The 27,455-nt window shown below is 41.0% G+C and overlaps 1 protein-coding gene across 8 annotated transcripts in view; it reads right to left on the reverse strand.

The window, feature by feature from the left end:
- ATG13 (autophagy related 13) overlaps positions 1–27,455 on the reverse strand; it is a 59,729-nt gene that overhangs the window by 26,526 nt on the left and 5,748 nt on the right. For all 8 annotated transcript variants that reach the window (XM_047775848.1, XM_047775850.1, XM_047775847.1 and 5 more), the window contains 3 exons: positions 1,977–2,058; positions 827–907; positions 316–435 (listed from right to left, as the gene is read on the reverse strand). In XM_047775848.1, the coding sequence (XP_047631804.1) occupies positions 316–435; positions 827–907; positions 1,977–2,045 (270 nt within the window). In that variant the 5' untranslated portion in view covers positions 2,046–2,058. The remainder of the gene's footprint in view (positions 1–315; positions 436–826; positions 908–1,976; positions 2,059–27,455) is intronic.

Consider the following 27,455-nt stretch of genomic DNA (forward strand, 5'->3'; position numbering starts at 1 on the left):
TTACTCTAGAAACAAATATAAACAAAGCATAAGGGAGGCCTGTAGTTACTACCTCTCCTACTAGAACAGGGAGGTTTTCTGAAGCACATGAGTCTTGAAGGATAAGTAGAAACATGCACATACAGATGATACACATGCAGATGCGGGTGAAGAGTCTATTCCAAGTGGTTGGAAGAATAGATACAAAAGCCATGACCTCCACAGAGAATGATGAGAAGAGCATAGAGGGAAGGGGCAGGCATAAGGCTGAGTTGGAACCGGAGTGTGAAGAGCTTTGAGTACCAAGTTAAGACACCATCCTGGCCATAACCTTACCTCAGAAGTCTTGAGTGAGATCTCCACACACATAGATCTCCCGACAGCAGGCAACTGCCCTGCCAGTGCCTTCTTTGCTTCATGTGTAACCTCTGGGATGTCTTTGATTGCTAAATTGAACTAGAACACAAAAGGAATTTTGTGTTAAACACTCACAAGGAACATTATGGAAACATAAAGCAGTAAGACTGGATACTGAGTGATGGAGGCAGCGCTCTAAGGACATTCATTCATTCTCCCTTCCCCATAAGAGATACCCCAACTCAGACTGAAAGCCCCAAAACTCAGTCTGAAAAAGCTTCTCACCTATCATAGCAGAAAGCCAAAACCCGAATACACCCAGGACTAACATCTGATGAAGAATGTATTTTCCAAGTGAATGGATCAAATGAAATTATGTATTTTAATGTTATGATTTAGTAATTCTATAAATAGTATAACTTATGACTACACTGTGATTCCTTGTGACAAGTACTATAGCATATCCCTTAGCAAAGAACAGGAATTTTACCCAATCTGAACCCGTTGGGGATGAAGATGAACGAGTACAAATCTTTTCGCCAAGTCGAGCCTGGACAATCACTTGGACAGTCTAAAAAAAGCAAACAAACCAAAAGAATCAAAGACGAAGTTTTAACAAATTGATTTTAGTGCCTGATCAGGGTTAAAACCTTACCAACACACGGTTAAAAAGATGCCAAGGATCAGAACTATACTTCAAGAGAGGGTAGAGTTTTAAATGGTCAAGAACAGATAGAAAGGAGTTTCCTTGTAGAACTGTGTGTTAGGGATCTGGCGTTGTCACTGCTGTGGCGTGGGTTCAATCCCTGGCCTGGGGGGAGGGGGTGAGAACAGATAGAAAAAAACATAGCACAGAGATAATGTTGTAAATATTCCTGAGGGCATAGTGTCAACCAATTAGAGAAACTATAGTTTGAGGCTTAGAATCTCTAATATTCTCACATGGCAGAAAGAAAGTTGCACATGGTGGCTCCGACTCTCACAAAGAAACAAGTCCAACCACAGGTTTAAATATTCACTGCCATATACTTATGTAATCATAGTAGATTTAAACCAAGGACTCTACAATTATTCATATCATTTGGCCCATATGGCAAAAGTCTTCCAACTAGTTTTATAACCAGAATCTCCTGCCTGGATTCTTCTTACATAGAAATGGATGAAAAAAGGAGCAATAGAGGTGGAAAAGATTTTTAGATTTAAGAAAATATAACTTCTAAAGCATTCAAAATACTGTTTTAATCCCTTGTTTATCCAGAAGGGAACAATAAGTGAAATTTAGACATTTCACAGGTAATTGATGCTTAGGGAAAGATACCCCAAATGCTGTCCATTCCAGTCCACAATTTTTGTTCCCACCCCAAGGGAACATACTGTGCCAATAACCTGGCATAATAAGTTTGACATTTCTGCCAACAGCCTTACAAAAAAATTTTTTTGAACAAGTAGCTGTGGAAAATTGGAAGTTACTTTTTAGTTACACCCCCAGTACCGCCCCCAAACTTCACAGTTTGGTTTACAACAGACAGAAGTATCCCTTAAAATGGGCAAGCTGCAAGCTGTTATGCTATATTTCCAAAAAGGGAGAAGCACGGAAGTTATTTCTAACAGTTCTAGTCTCAAGAGAATGGCTAGGTTACCTTAAGGGCAAAAAACTTAATGAACTTGTCCAGGTCCTTTCTGTCCTGGGAATTGAGATCAGTTTCCATTGCCTACAGGAATCTAAAACAGAAAAAAAAGAAAGTGTTGAAAAATGTGATTAATATCTTTTAAAGGGGATTGCTACAACAAAGCATAAAGAGATGGTATTGTCTACTAGCTGTATGAATAGTCATGTGGTAAGCAAAAAAAAAAAAACTTCCCCCTAACTATAGACACCAGAGTGAAAAAAAGAAAAGATACTATCTTTTGAGGAAAATAAATTTCATACAAAGAGCTAAACCTAGGGACCTAAAAAAATAGATGAGACAAGTCATTTTATCTGAATCTAAAACCTTGAGCTTTAAATATAATTTATCTATTTAGAAAAATTTTATTCTCCAGCATATAGAGGACTAAATTTTAATGAGACAAAAATATTGCTAAATCATAAAATGAGTTAACATACATTCCTTCAAAAGGCCACTAGAACAATTCAACTTTGGGGCGGGGGGGGGGGGGGCATGGACCCTTCTGAGAATCCAAAGACACAACAAGCCTTTTTCCAAAAAAAAAGCAAAAAATGCATGCATACAGGGAAACATTTGTATAATTAGGGTGTGGGTGTTCATGGATCTCATGAAGTACATCATAAACCCCCCAGGTTACAATGGATTGGGAAGGGGCTGGTATGATGAGAAAGGCATTTAGGGAGAGAAGAGTTATGAACAAAGGTGTGTAAGTAACAGAGAGCAAAATGGATTTTGAATTATTTTATTCTAATTTTCCAGTGGTAGTGTATGGCTGGTCGGGGCTAGACCATGAAAAGTCTTAAAAACAATGGTCTGATCTGTATCTAGTATCTAGTAGGGGAGCACTCTTGAAGCTTTTGAAGAGAGGAAGTAACACAGTTCAAATGGTGCTTTAGAAAGATAGCTTTGCTGGCATATTGTAGAAGAGTTTTGAGTATGGAAAGCAGGGAAACCAATCAGGTCTTCGGCAATAATCCTGGCTTGGAGTTCCCTGGTGTTGTCTCTGCTGTGGCTTGACTTTCACATGCCATGGGCACAGCCAAAAAAAAAAAAAAAAAAGGAAGAGCTGACAGGATTTAAGGGTTGGGTGCAAAAAGCTTAATGGGGTTTCAGCTAACAAAAGAAAGCCAGAGAGAGAGCTAGTTTTAAGGAACGGTGTAAGCAAAAGGATAGCACTGAAACAGGAAATAATGAGTACATACTAAAAACAAAAAAACTGTTCCTTATTGAGGTATAACATATGAATTGGAATGCACAAATCTTGAGTGTAGACCTCAAAAAACATTTTATATGTATACACTCATAAAATGACAATCCAGATCAAGTTTAGGAGTTTCCGTCGTGGTGCAGCAGAAACGAATCCAACTAGGAACCATCAGGTTGTAAGTTCAATCCCTGGCCTCGCTCAGTGGGTTAAGGATCCGGCATTGCTGTGAGTTGTGGTATAGGTTGCAGGCGCGGCTCCGATCTGCTGTTGCTTTGGCTGAGGTGTAGGTGGCAGCTACAGCTCCGATTAGACCCCTAGCCTGGGAATCTCCATTTGCTGAGGGTGCTGCGCTAAAAAGACAAAAACAAAAAACAGATCAAGTTATAGAACATTTCTAACAATCCAGAAGGCTCCTCTGTGTCCCCTTGGTCAATAAACCAACCAAAAAGTAGCCATTATTCTGACGTCTATCACCATAGATTAGTTTTGTCTGTTTTTTTTTTTTCTTCTTCTTCTTTTTTTTTTTTTGGTCTTTTTAGGGCCACACTCATGGCATATGTTGGTTCCCAGGCTAGGGGTTGAACAGGAGCTGCAGCTACTGGCCGGCCTATGTCATAGCCACAGCAACTTGGGATCCAAGCTACGTCTGCAACCTACACCACAGATCACGCAATGCCAGATCCTTAACCTACTGAGTGAGGCCAGGGATTGAACCCTCATCCTCAAGGATATTAGTTGGGTTCGTTAACCACTGAGCCATGACAGGAACTCCTGTAATAACTATTTTTTGTGTGTAGCTTCCTTTATTCAACATTATGTCTGTCAGATTCATTTATAATGCTGCATGTAGCAGCTTATTCTTTGTCACTGCTATGTAGCACTCCTTTTTATGAATATACCACACTTTATAAATTCCGTTGATAAACATTTGGGGTACTTCTTGCTTTTAGCTATTACATTCTTACATGAGTTTTCTGGTGGACATGAATACTCATTGTTATTGGATGTAAAGCTAGGAGTGTTGATGTTGGGTCACAGAACATAAATAAGCAGGCATACCTTGTTTTACTGCATCTCATTATTCACAGATATTGCCTCCCCCCCCCCTTTTTTTTTTTTAACAAATTGAAGGTTTGTGCAGCTCTGTGCCAAGTAAGTGGCATTTTTCAAACAGCGTTTGTTCACTTTGTGTCTCAGTGTCATATTTTGGTAATTCTTGAAATATTTCAAACCCTTCACCAGCAAAAAGATTAAAATACACTGAAGGCTCAGATGATACCACTTTTTTTGGCAATAAAGTTTTTCTTTTTACACCGCTGCATCTGTGGCAAGTAGAAGTTCCCAGACCAGGGGCTGAATCAGAACTGCACCTGCCAGCCTGCACCGCAGCCACAGCAACACTGGATCCAAGCTGCATCTGCGACTTACTCTGCAGTGTGCAGCAACACTGGATCTTTAATCCACCAAGTGAGGCCAGGGAATGAACCTCTATCCTCCTGGACACTATGTTGGATTCTTAACCCGCTGAGCCACAATAAGAACTCCACTACTGCAGTCTTAATAGTCTACAGCATTGTGTAAACACAACTTTCACATGACACAGGGAAACAAAAAAATTCACATGATTTGCTTTATTACAGTGGTCTAGAACCAACCCGTAGTATTTCCAAGGTAGCCTGTGTTCAGCGTTGAAAGATACCACCAAACAGTGTTCCAGGACCTGTACCAATTTACACTGCCACCAACAGTATATCAGAACTCCTGTTGTTCCACACCTATACCAACAAGTTGGTACTGATGATTCTTTAATTCTAGCCCTCCTAGTAGGAGTGTGGTGGAATCTCATTTAATCTGTATCAAATGATTGATGATAAAATTAGTGATGCAATGATGATTGCCTTTCCCCTACGGGCTCCTTTTCTGTGTTTATTAGCCATACCCTCTTTTATGAAGTGCTAGTTCAAACCTCTTGCCCATTAAAAAAGTTAGGTTGGGAGTTCCCATCATGGTTCAGTGGTCAATGAACCCAACTAGTATCCCATGAGGATGTGGGTTCGCTCCCTGGCCTCACTCAGTGGGTTAAGGATCAGGAGTTGCTGTGAGCTGTGGTGTAGGCCAGCAGCTGCAGCTCCAATTTGACCCCTATCCTGGGAACCTGCATATGCCACGGTGAGGCCCTAAAAAGACAAAAAAAAAAAAGTTAGTTTATCTTTTACTGAATTGAGGGAGTTTAAAAATAATATGTGTAGCTCAACAGCAAAAAAAAAAAAAAAACCCAACAACCCAACTGAAAAATGGGCAAAAGACCTGAATAGACATTTCTCCAAAGAAAATATACAGATGACCAACAAGCACATGAAAAAATGCTCAACAACACTGATTATTAGAGAAATGCAAATCAAAACTACTATGAGGTACTACCTCACACCAGTCAGAATGGCCATCATTGATGAGTCCACAAATAGCAAATGCTAGAGGGGGTGTGGAAAAAAGAGAACCCTCCTGCACTGTTGGTGGGAATATAAATTGGTATAACCACAATGGGAAACAGCATGGCAGTACCTCAGAAAACTATACATAGAACTACCATATGACCCAGCAATCCCACTTTTGGGCATATATCCAGATAAAACTTTCCTTGAAAAAGATACATGCGCTGGTCTGTTCACTGCAGCACTATTCACAATAGCCAAGACATGGAAACAACATAAATGTCCATCGACAGATGATGGATTAAAAAGAAGTGGTATATAAACACAATGGAATACTACCCAGCCACAAAAAAAGAACAAAATAATGCCATTTGCATCAACATGGACGGAATTAGAGATTCTCATACTAAGTGAAGTAAGAAAAAGACAAATACCATATGATATTACTTATATCTGGAATCTAATATACAGCACAAATGAACCTTTCCACAGAAAAGAAACTCACAGACTTGGAGAACAGACTTGTGGTTGCCAAAGAGGAGGGGAAGGGAGTGGGATGGCCTGGGAATCTGGGGTTAAGATGTAAACTATTGCCTTTGGAGAGGATAAGCAATGAGATCCTGCTGTTTAGCACAGGGAACTATAACTAGTCAATTATGATGGAGCGTGATGGAGGACAATGTGAGAAAAAGAATGTATATATGTTGTGTGACTGGGTCACTTTGCTGTACAGTAGAAAACTGACAGAACACGGTAAACCAATTATAATGGAAAAAATAAAAATCATTTTAAAAATAATAAAAAATAAATATAAAGTGGATTAAGCACTTTGTTGGGTATGTACTACAAATATCTTCTCCCAGTTTGTAGCTTGCCTTTCTTGCGGAATTTGTTTCTTTTCATGACAGTCACAATAATACTAATTGACAATGGCCAGACTACATATATAAAAATAAAGCTCTGATCAACAATCTGCAAAAATCTAGCCTAGGAAGCCAACTTGCTATCTACACTAACAAGTCAAGGATGTCAGACTAACTGGCAACTAACCCAGGCAGTCAAAAGATGAACCCTGTGAAAAATGGCCCCAAATAGCCAGGACTTGATTAACTGAGAGCTTTCCTAACTTTTATCCCTGATTCCAACTTAGGACCAACCAGAGAAAGCGAAATATGTACCCCTAACCAATCACATAGGATGCCCCTAGTTATATTTGCGTACAGCTTCCCTGTGTCAACAGCCCCAAATCAGAACATACCTGAAGCCCTCCTTCCGTTTTTCCACTATAAAGCTTCCCTAGTGGCCTACCTGCCCTTTGCATCTCTACCAAGGGCAAGTGATGGGAGCTGACTCCTCTGCTATGACAAGCTCTGAATAAATGGCCTTCACCTGTTGCCACTTGGGTAGTTTTTCCGTCCTCATTAAATACCGCTTTAATTGAAGCATAACAATAAACATATTAGAAGTGTAAGATTTGATACATTTGACGTGTTTATTACTAAATACATCACTACAAAATAGTAAACATAACAATTACTCCCTCAAAATTTTCTCATGTTCTTTTGTAATTCCTCCCTCCAGCCCCTCCCCAATCCCCCATACCTAAGCAACCTCGGATATGCTTTCTAGCACTGAAGATCCCTATGTGCATTTCTTTCCTTTTTTTTTTTTTTTTTGGTATTTTTTTAGGGCTGCCCCTGTGGCATATGGAGGTTCCCAGGCTAGGGGTCAAATAGGAACAGTAGCTGCTGTCCCACACCACAGCCACAGCCACAGCAGACCCGAGCTGCATCTGCGACCTACATCACAGCTCATGGTAGCGCCGGATCCTTAACTCACTGAACACCACCAGGGATCGAACCTGCATCCTCATGGATACTAGTCAGATTTCTTTCCACTGAGCCATGACAAGAATTCCCCCATGTGCATTTCTAGAGTTTTATATAAATTAAATCACACAGTATGTACTCTTTGGCCTTCCTTTTTTTTTTTTTTTTTGGTCTTTTTTGCCTTTCCTAGGGCCACTTCCTGGAGGTTCCCAGGCTAGGGGTCTAATCGGAGCTGTAGCCACCGGTCTATGCCAGAGCTACAGCAACTTGGGATCCGAGCCGAGTCTGCAACCTACACCACAGCTCACAGCAACGCTAGATCCTTAACCCACTGAGCAAGGCCAGGGATTGAACCCACAACCTCATGGTTCCTAGTTGGATTCGTTAACCACTGCGCCACGACGGGAACTCCTCTTTGGCTTCTTTCACTCAGCATAATTATCTTAAGATTTATTCACATTCTGTGTTGATAGTTCATTTCTTTTTATTGCTGAGTATTATTGTCTTTGAGACTTCTGATGATCAGAGGTTTCTCCAATTTATCAACCTCTTCTTTGACGGTCAGCACTTTTTTTTTTTTTTTTGGTCTTTTTGCTATTTCTTTGGCCGCTCCCACGGCATTTGGAGATTCCCAGGCTAGGAGTCAAATCGGAGCTGCAGCCACTGGCCTACGCCAGAGCCACAGCAACGCTGGATCTGAGCCGCGTCTGCAACCTACACCACAGCTCACGGCAACGCCGGATGGTTAACCCACTGAGCAAGGGCAGGGACCGAACCCACAACCTCATGGTTCCTAGTCGGATTCGTTAACCACTGCACCACGCCGGGAACTCCTCAGCACTTTTTTGTGTCCTGTTAAATTTTTTTTTTTTTCCTGATCTCAAAGTCATGAAAATATTCTCCAACATTTTCTTCTAGAAACATTATTGTTTACCTTTCACATTTAGATTCATGATCCATCAAAAATTAATTTTTACATGTGGTATAAGTTAGGGACTGAGGTTCACTATTTTTAGCCAATCAGTTCAGTTTATTTAATAGGTTGAGTTAGAAATACCAGAGGATTCATCTAAAAATGCCAAGTCTGAAACTAATGGAAAAGGTTAAGACTGCGGTTAAAGTTGGAGACAGATCTCAAAAAAGAATAAAAAATTAAAACTAGAGCCGCAGATGAAATCACCAAAGGAGATAGCAGGAAAAACAAAATAATGATCTTGGAAAACATCTACATAAAGAACCATAAAAAGAAATGCAAGAACTAATCAGAAAAATAGGAGGCAAAATAATCCAAGCAGTTTTCACTGAAATTGAGGGAAATTAAAGTATCAAGAGGGAAGGATTGGTTTAACAATACAAGTTCTTGTGGAAGAGCAAAACTTTGGAACTGTGGCTTATATGGGATCATCAACAAAGAACAATAAATTTGCAGAGAAATGACAGGACAAAGGAAAGGAGTTTTAGGCATTCAAGGGTACAAACTGCGGGAAGGTTAAATTATGGGAAGAAACTAAGAAAGGAGTGGATTTGTTTACAGATTCTTCTAGTGCCTTCCCAGGTCTGATAAGAATCTGTCTCCAGTAAAAGGGGAATTTATATCCCGTCTTTAGGCAGAAAAGAGGAGAGCAGAGAAAGCTTCTCTTGCATTTGTTGCTTCTTAATTGCCTTAAGCTCAAGATAATTATGATGTCAAAGGAGCATATTTTGGGGTGACATTCTGGATTCTTTCATTCGTAAGAGGAAAAGGCCACTGGACTTGGCATTGTGTTGCTTACGACCTTTGAGAGGAGAGTTTCTTAGAGTGGTAATAAGCAATTCAGCTACTTCTGAGACGTTAGGAAAAGATGTCAAGCTGTTTTGTCAAAAGGATTTTTCCCTGCAGGATAGGAATATTGGGGCAAATATATAGGAAAGAGGAAGAAACCAATGAAGAAGAAATAAAACACCTTTGAGAACTGATGGGATGCCACAGGAGAATCCACCAGTCCAAATTACAAAGGACTCATCTTTGAGGGCCCAGCAAACAATATGCTTGACCTGTACACCTCCTTCAGACCTCCCTAATTTTGGTTAAAAAGAGCACTAACAAATATTAAAGTAAAAATAAAAAGACCTTTTAAAGGGTTAAACAGCTCAAGGCCCTGCAGTAACACAGCAACAAATCTGAGATAAGAATAGTGCTGGAGGAGTGTGCTGCCCCTAATTCTACACTGAAGTGGGGAATTGTGCTCCCACCACCAGAGCATCTGCCAAGCAAACATGATAATGGCACAATGACTCTTGTGACTTTCTGTACCACTGGAATCATTAAAAGGATTATGTAACTAGAGTTAGTTATTGAGCCAAAAGGGGTGGTCTCCACAGAGAGAAAGTTCTCTCTCAGGCATCAGAGCTTATTGTTGCTTTAGGCTTAGGTTATCTATCAAGCAGTTAATTCGGCCTTTACACTATAAACGTAATATATTTACCTTTGCTTCGCTCTTTGCAAAATTCTTTTTGAGTTCTCCAAGGAATATAAAGGGAAATTTGGTATAAACATTAAAAAGAGACCTACAACTGCATTTTTTTTTACTTTTTCTGCCATTTACTACACTAGTCAATTACTAACTCCTTCAAATTTTGTTTATACAAAATCTTTTATATTTACAACATTTTCATTTCCATAGATACCACCTTGATCCAAGTCTCATTTCTTATCTGGAAGAGACTCACATAGTTAGTTGCTTTACCTTTGAAGAGGATGATCAGGCTATGCCATTCTAAAATATGCCACTTGGCATAAAGATTATTTTAAGCTGAAGACATTTGCGATTCAACAGATGTAGAAAAGAAACCTTCTCAGAGCTTCCTTATCTGACTAAAAGCAGAAACTTCTGAGAAATGAGGACTGCCATAAATTCCCATTTCAGGTTGACGTCTACTCTCAGGCGTGAGACCAAGAGCAAACCTAATATGGAGTTCCTGCCGTGGCTCAGTGGTTAACAAACCCAACTAGTACCCATGAGGACTCCGGTTAGGTTTCTGGTCTTGCTCAGTGGGTTAAGGATCCGGTGTTGCCATGAGCTGTGGTGTAGGTCAAACACGCGGCTTGGATCTGGCATAGCTTAGGGTGGCAGCTGTAGTTCTGATTGGATCCCTAGCCTGGGAACTTCCATATGCCTCAAGTGGCCCTAAAAAGACAAAAGACCAAAACAAAAGCAAAAACAAAAACCAACCAACCAAACAAACAAAAGAGTAGACCTAACATACCTAATATAAATCCCTCTTCTGGGGAAGTTCATGGCCATGAAGAAGAGGGAAAGGGCATTTGTACCACACAAGCGAATTTTATCACAAACTTTCTTATCCCCATTTGTTCTCCTAAAGACCCATTTGTCTTTCCTAAAGTCATTCGTTCTTCCCATAAAAGCGCTTTCTCTTTTTCGCCTACTAAGTTAGGCATATAAGTCCCAAATTTTTACCACTTCTTTGAGCAATTCATCCCTAGACACTCCCATGGTATACACTTCGCAGTCACTAATAAACTGTCTTGGAATCCTCTTATAGCGCAGAGGGTTAAGAACCTGGCATTGTTACTGCAGCAGCTCCAATTGCTGCTGTGGCATGGGTTCAGTCCCTGGCCTGGGAACCTCCCACATGCCGAGGGCATGGCCAAAAAATACATATATTCATACATGAGTAAATAAATAAATCTGTCTTTTAATTTGTAGGCCTCCATAAACTGAACCTAAGAGGGTACAGGAAAAGTTTCTTTTCCAACACCTTCTAGATTATACTGTAAACCTCAGGTAAACCACTGAAAGACTAATAAAGTATTATGTCATTATATTCCTCCTCTGTGCCAGAATTTTGGGCAAACTCTTCAGTCTAACCTAGTTTCCACGTGAAAAGTCAGTAGGGAAAATACGTGAAATGATTTTGAAAAGGTAATCAGAGGTACTTTCAGAAAGATCTTGGTCCCTGAAACTAGCAATTACTTTTTTTTTTGTCTTTTTGTTGTTGTTATTGTTGTTGTTGTTGCTATTTCTTGGGCTGCTCCCGCGGCATATGGAGGTTCCCAGGCTAGGGGTTGAATCGGAGCTGTAGCCACCGGCCTACGCCAGAGCCACAGCAACACGGGATCCGAGCCGCGTCTGCAACCTACACCACAGCTCACGGCAACGCTGGATCGTTCACCCACTGAGCAAGGGCAGGGACCGAACCCGCAACCTCATGGTTCCTAGTCAGATTCGTTAACCACTGCACCACGACGGGAACTCCGAAACTAGCAATTAAATAGTGATCCTGGTCAGAATCTAGTCCTTAGGATGTACATGCTCAGGAAACTAATTTTATCAGTTCAGTCAAGGTTTGGGGGATTTCAGTTACAAGAGACAGTTTATATACCATAAATCCAAATTACTAATTGAGAAATAAAACTGCCAAGCAGACAGAAAGGAAGCATCAAGTGATTAACAAAACATGTTGCCTTTCCTAAAAGGAGAACATTTTGACAAACCAGAATCATATCATCCTACAATTAGCTTCATATACCCTTCTCTATCTCAGGGTCAAGCATGTTGGAAATCTGCCAGTCTTGAAAGAGCCTTTTGGCTGACAGTGCATACGTGTGACTTTCTTTTCCTCAGACTTTACAGACCAGTGCCCTACTAGTCATTGTCACCAACATGTTATAATTGGCAAGACAACTGTCTACATTAAGGGTGGAGATGCTTGATGGGATAGGTTTTAAGAAAATAGTTCAGCTGCTTGGAGACTAAGGCAAAGTAGGGTTTTTAGGTTAGCACTTCATTTGTCAAGACCATTTTACCTCTCAGCATTCTAGTCTCAGTTACGTAGCAAACTCTTCTGCAAGCATTCAAATTTCTTGTCCCTTTCTTGTTAATATGCTGAATAAGGAAGTTCATCAGAACTACTTATTACCTCCTTTATTATTATTATTATTATTATTATTTTCCCTAGGGACATAACTAGATTACTACGTATATACTTTTTGGAGATTTACAAAAAGTTCTATGAGCTTCCCACCCACATACATTTGATTAAATTTATCATGTGTCATCTTTTCTAAAATGGTTTAAGTCAAAAATATATTTATAAATCAGAATGCTCCCACAAATATTGCAGTCCCTTTAAGCATTATCAACATCTATTTCCCCAGACTTGCCACTTGCAGCTTTTCTTGTCTGACAAATCCCTCACTTAATTAAGGCCTTTCTTCCAGGCTTAAGACATTTAACAACAAACAAAAACTATTTACTGGACCTTGAACAGCAATTTCAATTTAGCAACATTTTCTACAGATCATTTTCATTAACAGAAGTTCATAATAATAACTCTGTCAGATTCTCAAAGTGTTTAGAACATGTGCAGATTTGTTCCGTACTAGGATTTTTTAAACATTTATCTGAAAATATAACAGATTAGCAAAATGTGGCATATACAGGAAATATTAATTACCCTTAAAAAGGAAGGAAATTCATGCTACAACATGGATGAAACTTCAGCACATTACACTAAGTGAAATAAACTAATAGTGAAAAGCCAAATATTATATGATTCCACTAATATGAGGTACTTAGAGTAGTGAAAAATCATAGAAACAGAAAGCATAACAGTGGCTGCCTGGAGCTGGGAGTGGGGGAAGAGAATGGGGAGTTATTGCTTAATAAGCAGAGTCTCAGTTTTACAAGATGAAAAGTTATGAGGATGAATGGTGGTGATGGCTGCACAACAGTGTAATATATTTAATACCACTGAACTGTACCCTCGAAAATGGTAAAGATGACAAATCTTATGCTACTTGCATTTTAACATATACAAAAAAAGAAGCTATTAAAAATAATAAATAGGAGTTCCCGTCGTGGTGCAACGGAAACAAATCTGACTAGGAATCATGAGGTTTTGGGTTGGATCCCTGGCCTCGAACAGTGGCCTCGATCACAGCATTGCTGTGAGCTGTGGGTGCAGATTGCAGATGCGGCTCGGATCTCTGGCATTGCTGTGGCTGTGGCATAGGCCAGCAGCTGTAGCTCCGATTAGACCCCTAGCCTGGGAACCTCTATATGCCGTGGGTGTGGCCCTAAAAAAAAAAAAGCAAAAAAAAATTTTTTTAATAATAAACTTTCCCATTGTTACATAATAGATGTAAATAATCACCAATCACCAACATTTATTTATGTCTTTTTTAAGGCCGCAGGTGGGGCATATGGAAGTTTCCAGGCTAGGGGTCAAATCAGAACTACTGCTGCCAGCCTACCCCACAGCCACAGCAACGCATGATCTGAGCCACATCTGCGACCTACCCCACAGCTCATGGCACCACCAGATCCTTAACCCACTGAGTGAAGCCAGGGATCAAACCTGCGTCCTCATGGATCTAGTTGGATTTGTTACCCCTGAGCCAAACAAGAACTCTGATAATCACCAACATTTAAGTACTAGACAGAAGATTCTACAAGTGCAAATGCTCAAGTGCAAATGATAAAATCATGTAAAGTACACTTAATCTGGAGAGGCAGGTTTTCTAGATCTTTTACTTACTTTCATACTGAAATGCTAATTTTATTTATTTTTTTATTTTATTTTATTTTATTTTTTTGTCTTTTTGCTGTTTCTTGGGCCACTCCCGTGGCATATGGAGGTTCCCAGGCTAGGGGTCAAATCGGAGCCATAGCCACTGGCCTACACCAGAGCCACAGCAACGCGGGATCCGAGCCGCGTCTGCAACCTACACCACAGCTCACGGCAACACCGGATCATTAACCCACTGAGCAAGGGCAGGGACCGAACCCGCAACCTCATGGTTCCTAGTCGGATTCGTTAACCACTGCGCCACGACGGGAACTCCTGAAATGCTAATTTTAAATTTAAAAAATATGAGTTCTCTTGTACAACTATAAATGTAATAAAATTCATTGAGTAATAAAAAATTTTTTTAAAAAATATGTGTTCTCATGAGTTCCTGCTGTGGCTCAGCAGGTTAGAACCCGACTAGTATCCATGAGGATGCGGGTTTGATCTCTGGCCTTGCTCAATGGGTTAAGGATCCAATGTTGCTGCAAGATGCAGCTCAAATCTGGCATTGTGGCATAGGCCAGCAGCTGCAGCTCCAATTCGACCCCTAGCCTGGGAACTGCCTTATGCTACAGGCGCAGCCATTAAAAATTTTAATTTATTATAGTTAATTTACAATGTTCTGTCAATTTCTGATTTACAGAAAAGTAACCCAGTTATACATAAATATACATTATTTTCACATTATCCTCCATCATGTTCCATCACAAGTGAAAAAAAATTTTAATTAAAAAATAATAAAAATAAAAAAGGTGTTCTACCTAGATAAAAACCATTTATCTCAATTCTTTTCCCAATCCTCAATAAAAAGCAAATATAAAAGCTATAAATAAACCCAGAAGAAGAAATAACAATGAAAAATGTCACCCCGATTTTGTGGAAGAAAAGTGAACAGACTGGTTAATAATAAAGGTTTCAATGTCTACATTCACTTCTGCTCATTCCTAAAAAAGGAGTGGAGGAACTTAAAAAGCTCACACACACAGATAACAAAGAGACAACAACAATGCAGAGATAACAACATCAAAGTTCTGGAAGGCTGAAAGTCCAAGGTATAGATAACTGACTAAGCTGAGCAGAGCTGATATCTAGGCTGGCAGTGGGAGAAACCCTCAACAAAGCTCATCTGAACTAAGAACCTAAGAAAGGCTAAGGAACTAGAGTCAATAGGGAACTCCTAAAGCAGGGTGGGGATGAAAACAAGAGGGATATTTGAAGAGCCACAAACGAGGCAGTTACACCCCATTCTAAGCCCTACACCCACTCCATGACCCTACTCATGCCAGAACTGCCCTTCCTCCCTAAGGTCAGAAGAATGGACATTGGGAGTCCCCAAGATGGCAGAGTAGTAGGAAGACCCTGAGCTCATCCTCTCACAGGCACACCAAAATTATAATTTTTTTTTTTGTCTTTTCCAGGGCCACACCTGCGGCATACGGAGGTTCCCAGGCTAGAGGTCTAATTGGAGCTGTAGCCACAGGCCACAGCCACAGCCACAGCCATGCCAGATACGAACCATGTCTGCAACCTACACCACAGCTCACAGCAACGCCAGACCCTTAACCCACTGAGCAAGGCCAGGCTCCTAGTCGGATTTGTTAACCACTGAGCCATGAAGGGAACTCCTTTTTTTTTCTTTTTGTCCAAAATTATAATTATTTATAGAACAACTATTGATGAAAAAGACCAGAAGCTACCAAACTACAACTGAAGATATAAAGGAACCATAATGAGATGGTAGGAGTAGGAAGTCCCAGTATAGTCAAAACATATGCTCCCAGGTAGGTGACCTACAAACAGAAAAATAATTACTATTGCAGAGGTTCTCCCCAAGGAGGAGGGGTCTGAACCCCACACAGAACTACCCAGTCTAAGGGTCCTGCACCAGGAGGAGCCCCCAGAACATTTGGCTTTTGATGACCTATGGGGCTTACTCTTGGGAGCCCCATAAGACTGTGGGAAATAGAATGGAGTTTCTTAAAGGGCGCACACAAAATCTCACATGTTGGGACCCTTAAGGCAGAACAGTAATTTTCAAAGGAGCCTGGGTCAGAACCACCTGCTGATCTTTTTTTTTGGGGGGGGGCACCCACAGCACATGAAAGTTCCTGGGCCAGGGATCAGATCCAAGATGCAGCTGCAACCTATGCCACAGCTGCAGCGACGCTGGGTCCTTAACCCACTATGCTGGGCCAGGGATTGAACCTGTGTTGCCGCTAAGACAACACTGTATCCTTAACCCCTGTGCCACAGTAGAACTCCCTGTTGATCTCGAAGACTCTCCTGGAGAGGCAAGAAGCAAATGGAGCTCATCCTGGGGACACAGACACTTGCAACAGCCATTTTTAGGAGTTTATTCTACCACATGGGCACTGATGGCAAACCAGACCATTTTGGAATTCTCTCTCCACCACCAGCATGGTAAATATATATACAATGGAATACTACTCAGTCATAAAAGAGAATGAACAGTTGCCATTTGCAACAACATGGAGGGTATTATGCTAGTGACATAAGTCAGAGAAAGATATATACTGCATGTTATCATTTATATGTAGATATATACTGCATGTTATCATTTATATGTAGAATCTAAAAAACAGGACAAATGAATGAATATAACAAAACAGAAACAGACTCATAGATACAGAGAACAAACTAGTGGTTATCAGCTGGGAAAGGGAAGTGGGAGGGACAAGATGGAACTTGAGGATTAAGCGTAGAAACTACTATGTATAGAACAAATAAGCTACTAAAGGTTGTTGACCAACAGTCAATCAATAAGCTACAAGGATATACAACACAGGAAACATAGCCAGTATTATAGAATAGATATAAATGGACTATAATTTATGCAATTGTTTTTCTTTTTTTGGGACACCTGGGACATATGGAAATTCCCAGGTTAGGGGTGAAACTGGAGCTGCAGCTGCTGATCTACACCACAGCCACAGCAACACCAGATCCAAGCCACGTGTGCAACCTACACCACAGCTCATGGCATCGCAAGATCCTTAACCCACTGAGTGAGGCCAGGGATTGAAGCTGCATCCTCACAGACATTGTGTCAGGTTCTTAACACACTGAGCCACAATGAGAACACCTGTAAAAATTATGAATCACTATGGTGCACACCTGAAATCAGTATAATATTGTAAATTAACTCAACCTCATAAAGTAAGAAAAATAAGAGTTTCCAATGTGGCACAATGGGATCAGTGGCATCTCTGGAGCACTGGGAAGCAGGCTCCATCCCTGGCCCAGAAAAGTGAGTTAAGGATCCCATGTTGCCACAGTTGTGGCATAGGTCGCAACTGTGGCTTGGATCTGATCCCTAGCCCAGAACAGTCAAAAGAAAAAAAAAAGAAAACGAAAAAGCAAAAAGACTAGATGTTAATTTTTTTGAAACACTGAATCAAAAACATGCTGGACTTTGGTTATCAAAGTCTAAATAAGACAGCCCTTCTCCCACCTCTAAAGCCCCCTTTTTCACTAGGCTTGAAAAACACTGGCAACCACAATGGAGCCTTTCATCAAGTGACTGGTGATCTTTGGCTGTCCCATTCACATCTGAGCATGAGGCACCAAAAAGATAGAAACTCAGGGGGATATGTGAGTGAGGCAAATAACCTGGTAGGACTCACAGAAAGTCACTGGGAACAATCTGGGTCCTGACACACCCTTTTTTCGTACGGAAAGACTTTAAATGTCAATATACTGAGGTTTTTCCAAGGATACTGAATTTCTCCAGAGAAGCCTCCAATCTCCTGCTGAAAACAAGTTTCCAACTCCTCTGGGTAAAACAAGGAGTGCAATACATACATGCATACATACATAACTATTTTGTTTTCTTGGGGATTTTTTTGTTGTTGTTGTTTTTGTCTTTTTGCCTTTTCTAGGGCCGCTTCCCACAGCATGTGGAGGTTCCCAGCCTAGGGGTCCAACCAGAGCTATGCCACAGCCACAGCAACGTGGGATCCAAGCCACATCTGCAACCTACACCACAGCTCATGGCAACGCTGGATCCTTAACCCACTGAACAAGGCCAGGGATCCAACCCGAAACCTCATAGTTCCTAGTCGGATTCGTTAACCACTGCACCACGATGGGAACTCCCATACATACATAAGTTTTTAAAAAGGAGTCCCCCTGTGGTTCAATGGATTAAGGATCTGGCATTGACAGTGCTATAGCTCTCAAGTTGAATTTCTAGCCCAGGCACTTCTGCATGTTGAGGGCGTGGCCAAAAACAGCAATAACAACAAAGAAACAAGGAGTGCAATTGTTTGATCACTTGGTAAGAGTTGTGTTTATTTTACAAGAAACCATTAAACTGTCTTCCAAAGTGGCTGAACAGTTTTGCATTCCCACCACCAATGTATTTTAATTCAGGTTGCTTCAAGGTTTCTCCAGCATTTGGTATTTTCAGTGTTTTGGGATTTTGGCCATTCTAACAGGTGCAAGATGGCAGTTCATTGTTATCTTAAAAGATGTATCTTGGAGTTCCTGTTGTGGCACAGTGGAAATGAATCCAACTAGTAACCATGGTTTCGGGTTCAATCCCTGGCCTCAATCAGTGGCTTGGGGATCTGGCATTGCCATGAGCTGTGATGTAGGTCACAAATGCAGCTTGGATCCCGCGTTGCTGTGGCACAGGCCAGCAGCTGTAGCTCCAATTTTACCCCTAGCCTGGCAACCTCCATGTGCCGCAGGTACAGCCCTAAAAAGAAAAAGAAAAGAAAAGACTCAAAGACTTAAATATAACACAAGATACCATAGGAGTTCCCGTCGTGGCGGAGTGGTTAATGAACCCAACTAGGAACCATGAGGTTGCGGGTTCGGTCCCTGCCCTTGCTCAGTGGGTTAAGGATCCGGTGTTGCTGTGAGCTGTGGTGTAGGTTGCAGACGCGGCTCAGATCCTGCGTTGCTGTGGCTCTGGCGGAGGCTGGCAGCTACAGCTCCGATTCGACCCCTAGCCTGGGAACCTCCATATGCCACGGGAGTGGCCCAAAGAAATAGCAAAAAGACAAAAAAAAAAAAAAGATACCATAAAACTCCTAGAAAAGATCATAGGCAAAACATTCTCTGACATAAACTGCAGCATTGTTTTCTTAGTTCAGTCTCCCAAGGCAACAGAAATAGAAACAAAAATTTTAAAAAATGGGACCTAATCAAAGTTACAAGCTTTTGCATAGCAAAGGAAATCATAAAAAAAAGTGAAGACAACCAACGGAATGGGAGAGAATAACTGCAAACAATGCAACTGACAAAGGCTTAATCTCCAAAACATACAAAGAACTCATACAACTCAACAACAACAACAAAAAAACAAATAACCCAATTAAGAAATGGGCCGAAGACCCAAATAGACATTTCTCCAAAGACATACAGATGCGTACATGAAAAGATGCTCAACTCTGCTAATTATTAGAGAAATACCAATCAAAACTACAATGAGGTACCACCTCACACCAGTCAGAATGTCCATCATTAAAAAGTCTAGAAATAAACGCTGGAGAGGGCGTGGAGAAAAGGGAGCTCTCCTACAATGTTGGTGGGAATGTAAGTTGGTGCAGCCACTATGGAAAGCAGTAAAATAGAATTATCATATGATCCAGCAATCCCACTCCTGGGTCTACATCCGGATAAAACTATAATTCAAAAAGATACATGCACCCCTATGTTCATAGCAGCACTATTCACAATAGCCAAGACATGAAAACAACCTAAATGCCCATGGACAGATGAATGAATAAAGATGTGGTACATATATACAATGGAATACTACTCAGCCATAAGAAAGAATGAAATAGGAATTCTCTTGTGGGATAGTGGGTTAAGGATCCAGTGTTGTCACTGCAGTGGCTTGGGTTCAATCCCTGGTCTCTTAACTTCCACATGCCTCAAGCGTGGCCAAAAAAGGAATGAATAAAACTAATTCACAGCAATATAGATACTTACAACTAGAGATTATCATACTAAGTAAAGTACTTAGTAAAGTACTAAGTAAAATATGATATTACTTATATGTGGAATCTAATATATGGCACAAATGAACCTATCTACAAAACAGAAACAGACTCACAGACATAGAAAACAGACTTGTGGTTGTTGAGGGGGAAGGGAGTGGGTGAGAGATGGATAAAGAGTTTGGGGTTAGTAGATGCAAATTACTACATATAGGATAAATAAAATCCTTCTGTATAGCATAAGGACCTATATTCAATACCCTGGGATAAACCATAATGGAAAAGAATGTAAAAAAGAATGTCTATGTGTATATAACTGAATCAGTGTGCTGTACAGTAGAAACTAACACAACACTGTAAATCAATTATATGTCAATAAAAGATAAATTAAAGGGGAGTTCTCATTGTGGCTCAGCGGGTTATGAACCCAATGCAGGTTCAACCCCGGCCTTGCTTAGTGGCCTAAGGATCTGGAAGTGTCATGAGCTGTAGCACAGGTTGCAGACTTGGCTTGGATCCCATGTTGCTGTTGCTGTGGTGTAGGCCAGCAGCTGCAGCTCTGATTTGACGCCTAGTCCAAGAACTTCCATATGCCACAAGTGCGGCCCTAAAACAAAACGTAAATAAATAAATAAGTAAAAAGGAGTTATCTTGTTGTTGAGGATCTGGTGTTGTCACTGTAATGGCTCTGGTTGCTGCTATGGCCTAGGAACTTCCATATGCTGCATGGCCAAAAAAAAAAAAAAAAAGATGTGTCTTTTAAAAAAAGTATGTTTTTTGCAAATACTTTCTCCAATTCTATAGCTTGTCTTTTAACTCTCTTACAGACAACCTTAGTTTTTTTGAAAAGCACATTTATATATGGAACTAACCTAATACTGAAGAGTTAAAAATTTCCTTGATTTAGGAGTTCCCGCTGTGGCGCAGTGGTTAACGAATCCAACTAGGAACCATGAGGTTGCGGGTTCGGTCCCTGTCCTTGCTCAGTGGGTTAATGATCCGGCGTTGCCGTGAGCTGTGGTGTAGGTTGCAGACACGGCTCGGATCCTGCGTTGCTGTGGCTCTGGCGTAGGCCGGTGGCTATGGCTCCAATTCGACCCCTAGCCTGGGAAACCTCCACATGCCGCAGGGGCGGCCCAAGAAATAGCAAAAAAAAAGACAAAAAAAATTTCCTTGATTTATTTTAAGGAAGAATGTTATTAACCAAATTCAGTTGTTCTGAATAACAGCACCTGGCATATTAACAACATTACTTCCGTATTTGTTTAACGCCTATTTCCATTCACACTAACACAAAATAGTAACCTGAAAACTATTAGAGATAATAAGATATTTTGCCTGCGATTAAAAAAAAATATGCTGACAAATGCTCAAACATCACTTTCAAGACCGATAAAAATTTAAATAACACCTTATACCCGTAACATATTTTTAAACTCGTATTTATCATGCAATATGTAGGTCTGGAGAACACTGAAATTAAAACTGACAGTTTTAGAAAAATTATCATTTTGCAGCCATTATAGGAATAACTGATTCAAGCAAATACCAACGGATGATAAAACTACCAGATGAAAATTTGTTGGCAAACGGTATATTTACAGTCTTTCTGCAGATGACTTATTAATTACAAAGAAAAGTCAGGTGGACATAATCAAAGAAATATACCAACTGAAAAACTGACATTACATCCTCTAGATGTGATGTAGTGAGAATGACTATCATGTAGATTTCTCTTAAATCCATATAACTCAAATCTAATAATGAAAAAACAATGAGATGAGCCTATATTGGAAGACAGGACATTTTTACATAATAATCGGCTTTTACTCTTCAAAAATATCAACCTGATGAGAAGAAAAGTCTTAAGAACTGTTTTAGGAAGTTCCCTGTGGAGCGCGGGATAAGGATCTGGCATTGTTGTGGCTGTGGCACAGGCCACAACTGTAGCATGGGTTCAATCCCTGGCCCAGGAAATTCCACATAGCGTGGGTGAGGCTTAAAAAAAAACAACAACAAAAAAAGCTGTTTTAGAACAAGGGCAATAAAAGAGGTGTGACTATTAAATGTAATGCTTGCCCCTGGACTTTAAAAAAAACTTGCAAGAGTTGCCTGGTGGTTAAGTGGTTAGGACTTGGCACTTATTGCTGCAGCCTGGGTTCAAGCCCTGGTCTAGCAACTGAGATCCCACAACACATCAAGCAGTGGCTCCCAGCAGTCAAAAGGAAACAAGACAAACAGAAACAAAGAAGTTGGTATAAAGGACAAAACAATTTGGTAACATCTAAATACTGACTGTCTGCTATGTAACAGTATTGTTATCAGTGTTAAATTTCCTGAATTTGATATAATTACAATTTGGTCAATGCTCTTGTTCTTAAGAGATAATTTTCTCTGAAAAGTTACTTTTTTAATAAAATAGTAGTAACTTTTCTCCAGTGTGTCTGGGGAGGAAGTTTCCCTGTAGTGGGTTAAGAATCTGACTGCAGAGGCTCTAGACTGAGGAGGCCCAAGTTCAATACCCGGCCCAGCACAGTGGGTTAAAGGAGCCAGCATATATTGAATCTGCAGCTGGAATTCAATCCCTGGCTCAGGAACTTCCATATGCCACATGTGCGGCCATTAAAAAAAAAAGAAAGAAAGAAAAAGAAAAAAGAGCTTATGAGGGGGGTAACAAAGTAAGAGATCATGTATTATTCTATTATATAGTATGTGATTCGCACAGATAGAAGTAAAGCAATGTGACCAAGAGAGAACAATGTACGAATTTAGGTGAAGAGAGTATGAAAATACACTGTAATTTCTTAAAATTTTTCTGTATATCTTACATTTTTCAAAAAAATTTCTAACAAATAAAATCCATTTTCATCAAATGGTCTATAACAAGGTAAAGATCTTAATTTTCACCTAGCATAAAAGCTTTCCAGGAGTTCCTGTTGTGGCTTAGTGGTAATGAACCCGACTAGTATCCACGAGGATGTGGATTTGATCCCTGGCCTTGCTCAGTGGGCTAGGTACCTGGAGTTGCTGTGAGCTGTGGTGTAGGTCACAAACACAGCTCAGATTCCACAGTGATGCTGTGGCTGTGGCATAGGCCAGCAGCTGCAGCTTGGATTGGACCCCTAGCCTGGAAACTTCATATGCCCTGGGTTTGGCCCTAAAAAGCAAAAAAAAAAAAAAAAAAAAGCTTTCTGGCTCCTTGTAAATCTATTTCAAATACAATTTTTCAAACATCTGAATGACTGCTCTAGCTGTACTTTCAAGACCCCATCACAGGATATCCTTGTCTTGCGAGTGAAGGAGGCAAATAGCTCAATGCACTGTGCCATGACAGACACAAGTTTAAAATCTCAGGAAAGCATCCAACAAGGTGGACTGAACTGATGTTGTCAGTCACCCTCCTCCACTCCCCACCACAAGCACATAAAAACGCCTCTGCCAGAAACACATATAATTGTTCCCTGGAAGAAAAGTATATCATCCCAGCCCACAAATTATCTCTACACCTTTTTTTTTTTGTCTTTTTGCCATTTCTTGGGCCGCTCCCATGGCATATGGCAATTCCCAGGCTAGGGGTTGATTCAGAGCTGTAGCCGCCGGCCTACGCCAGAGCCACAGCAACGTGGGATCCAAGCCGCGTCTGCAACCCACACCACAGCTCACGGCAACACCGGATCCTTAACCCACTGAGCAAGGGCAGGGACCGAACCCACAACCTCATGGTTCCTAATCGGATTCGTTAACCACTGAGCCACAATAGGAACGCCTCTCTACAACTTTTCATATACAATTTCTGGCACATATTAAAATAAACTAGGGGAGTTCCTGTCGTGGCACAGTGGTTAACGAATCCGACTAGGAACCATGAGGTTGCGGGTTCGGTCCCTGCTCTTGCTCAGTGGGTTGAGGGTTGATGATCCCATGTTGCCGTGAGCTGTGGTGTGGGTTGCAGACGCGGCTCGGATCCCGCGTTGCTGTGGCTCTGGCGTAGGCCAGTGGCTACAGCTCTGATTGGACCCCTAGCTGGGAACCTCCACATGCCGTGGGAGCAGCCCAAGAAATAGCAAAAAAAAAAAAAAGACAAAATAAATAAATAAAATAAAGTAGGCATTCATTAGACAAACACAAATGACCAAAACCCAAGAGACGTTAGAAACTTATTAAAAAGTTATCAGACACAGACCTTAAAGTCAATATGCTTAATAAGTTCAATTCCATGAAGCACAAAATTGAGGATTTAGACAGAGAATGAAAAACTATAAAAACAACCAAATAGAACTTCCAGAACTAAAAAACAAAAAAACACTAATTTAAGAACTCAATGGTTGAGTCTAATAGCAGTAGAAGATAGAAATGTTGAAAGGGAATATAGATCAAAAGAAAGTACCCAGAACAAAGTATAGAGAGACAAAAGGATGGAAAATAGAGAAAAGTATAGGGAAGAAATGGAGTGGCCACCCACTTCTGGGATATTTTTGAGAATGAAAGGCAGTATTTAAGGTATCAAGTCATATCAAGACAGTAAGTACCAAAGGATAGATGAAGTTATCTGACATAAGGACACAGGGAAAGGTATAACATACGTGTAACTAGAGTCCCAGAGAGACAGGAGAAAGAGAAGAGAAGTAAAATTAGGAACTATATAGCTGAAAATTTTCATGTAAATGGGTAAAGTAAAATAAAGTAGGTACATACAGTCTGCCCAGAATACCAGAGAGATGTAAAAGTGAGTAAAGAGATGAACAATATATTGGTAGGGAGTCAATGCAGATTCTTCCATAGGTACACAGCGAAGGACATTAATCTTAATACTGAGAGGGGAGGATGAAGTAAAGGAACTAGAGGCACAAAGACCAGCTAGGAAGCCACTTCAATAATTTGGATGAAAGGAGTTCCCGTTGTGGTACATGGTTAACGAATCTGACTAGGAACCATGAGGTTGTGGGTTCGGTCCCTGCCCTTGCTCAGTGGGCTAACGACCCGGCATTGCTGTGAGCTGTGGTGTGGGTTGCAGACGCGGCTCGGATCCCACGTTGCTGTGGCTCTGGTGTAGGCTGACGGCTGCAGCTCCAATTAGACCCCTAGCCTGGGAACATCCATATGCCACGGGAGCGGCCCTAGAAAAGGCAAAAAGACAAAAAATAATGATAATAATAATTTGGATGAGAGTTGGATTAAGGTGAGGCAGTCAATAAAGGAAGGAAAGGGGCAAATAATTTCAATGAAACAAGTGAATAATCTGGCAAGAGATTATACAAAAATGACCCCAGATAATATCCCTAGTTCTTTTGTGTGTGTGTGTATGTGTGTGTGTCTTTTTGCCTTTTCTAGGGCTGCTTCTGCAGCATATGAAGGTTCCCAGGCTAGGGGTTGAATCGGAGCTATAGCCGCTAGCCTACCCAGAGCCACAGCAACGCGGGATCCGAGCCACATCTGTGACCTACACCACAGCTCACGGCAACACTGGATCCTTAACCCACTGAGCGAGGCCAGGGATCGAACCTGAACCTCATGGTTCCTAGCCAGATTCGTTAACCACTGCGCCACGACAGGAACTCCATCCCTAGTTCTTAAAACTGGGAAAAGTTAACCGTGGTTACTGAAAAAAATAATTTTTTTTTGGTCTTTTTGTCACTTTAGGGCTGCACCCACAGCATATGGAGGTTCCCAGGCTAGGGGTCTAATTGGAGCTGTAGCTGCCAGCCTATGCCACAGCCACAGCAACACCAGATCCAAGCTGCGTCTGCGACCTCCACCATAGCTCATGGCAATGCCATATCCTTAACCCACTGAGCAAGGCCAGAGATCAAACCTGCAAGCTCATGGTTCCTAGCTGGATTAGTTTCTGCTGCACCACGACGGGAACTCTGAAAAAAAAATTTTTTTTTTCCCCCACTGTACAGCAAGGGGATCAAGTTATCCTTACATGTATACATTTTTTCTCCCACCCTTTGTTCTGTTGCAATATGAGTATCTAGACATAGTTCTCAATGCTACTCAGCAGGATCTCCTTGTAAATCTATTCTAAGTTGTGCCTGATAACCCCCCCAAAAATAATTTTTATGTTTTCCTTTTTTTTTTTCCTTTTTTATGGCTGCACCTGAGGCATACAGAAATTCCCAGACTAGGGGTTGAACCAGAGCTGCAGCTGAGGCCTATGCTTCAGCCATGGCAACCCCAGATCCGAGCCGCATCTGTGGCCTATGCCTCAGCTTTCAGCAATGCCAGATCCTTAACCCACTGAGCAAGGACAGGAATCAAACCTGCATTCTCACAGAGACTACATTGGGTCCTTCAGCTGCTGAGTCACAATGGGAAGTCCTGTTTCCAATTTTAATAGTCTTTAAATGTTTTGAATTTAGGCTTAAAAGCTCAGTATGGCACATCAGGAACAGTTAGTAAGGAAAAGACAGTTAAATACAAATTCGAGGATAAAGAGAACAAAACAGTAATTTCCCCACTTTCTAGGCATCAAATTAATTATTAAATTATAAAAGATCATTTTTCCACTTAGAAAGTTCCTTGCAGACAATGAGAAACAGAACAGAAAATGTTTAAACAACTGAAATAATCTTCTACCTAAAAGAGTTACAAAGAAAGTTTGAAAATAGGAGTTCCCGTCGTGGCGCAGTGGTTAACGAATCCGACTAGGAACCATGAGGTTGCGAGTTCGGTCCCTGCCCTTGCTCAGTGGGTTAACGATCCGGCGTTGCCGTGAGCTGTGGTGTAGGTTGCAGACCTGGCTCGGATCCCACGTTGCTGTGGCTCCGGCGTAGGCCGGTGGCTACAGCTCCGATTCAACCCCTAGCTTGGGAACCTCCATATGCCGCGGGAGCGGCCCAAGAAATAGCAAAAACAGCAACAACAACAACAACAACAAAGACAAAAGACAAAAAAAAAAAAAAAAGTTTGAAAATAAAGAAGTAGGAAGAGGGAGTTTTGCTGTAGCGCAGCTGGTTAAGAATCTGACTAGTATCCATGAGGATGTGGATTCGATCCCTGGCCTCACTCAGTGGGTTTAGGATCCAGTGCTGCTGCAAGCTGTGGTGTAGGTCGCAGGTGCAGCTTGGATCTGGTGTTGCTGTGGCTGTGGCTGGCATATGCAGCTCCAATTTGACCCTAGCCTGGTAAATTACATATGCCACAGGTGCAACCCTAAAAAGCAAAAAATCAAAAAATCATAGATATGGAGTTCCCTGGTGGTGCAGTGTGTTAAGGATCCAGCATTGTCACTGCTGTGGCTCTGGTGACTGCTGTGGCATGGGTTAAACCTCTAGCCCAGGAACTTTTGCATGCCATGAGTGCGGACAAAAAAACAATTCATAGAGATACTAGAAGAGTTTGGTAAAACCAAAACCACACCAATGATTCAATATACCTCTCTGACATGTCAAGTAGATATAAAAAATATATACATATTGAGGACCTGAATAATAAAA

The sequence above is a fragment of the Phacochoerus africanus genome, chromosome 4 (genome assembly GCF_016906955.1).
Source record: "Phacochoerus africanus isolate WHEZ1 chromosome 4, ROS_Pafr_v1, whole genome shotgun sequence".
NCBI lineage: Eukaryota > Metazoa > Chordata > Mammalia > Artiodactyla > Suidae > Phacochoerus > Phacochoerus africanus.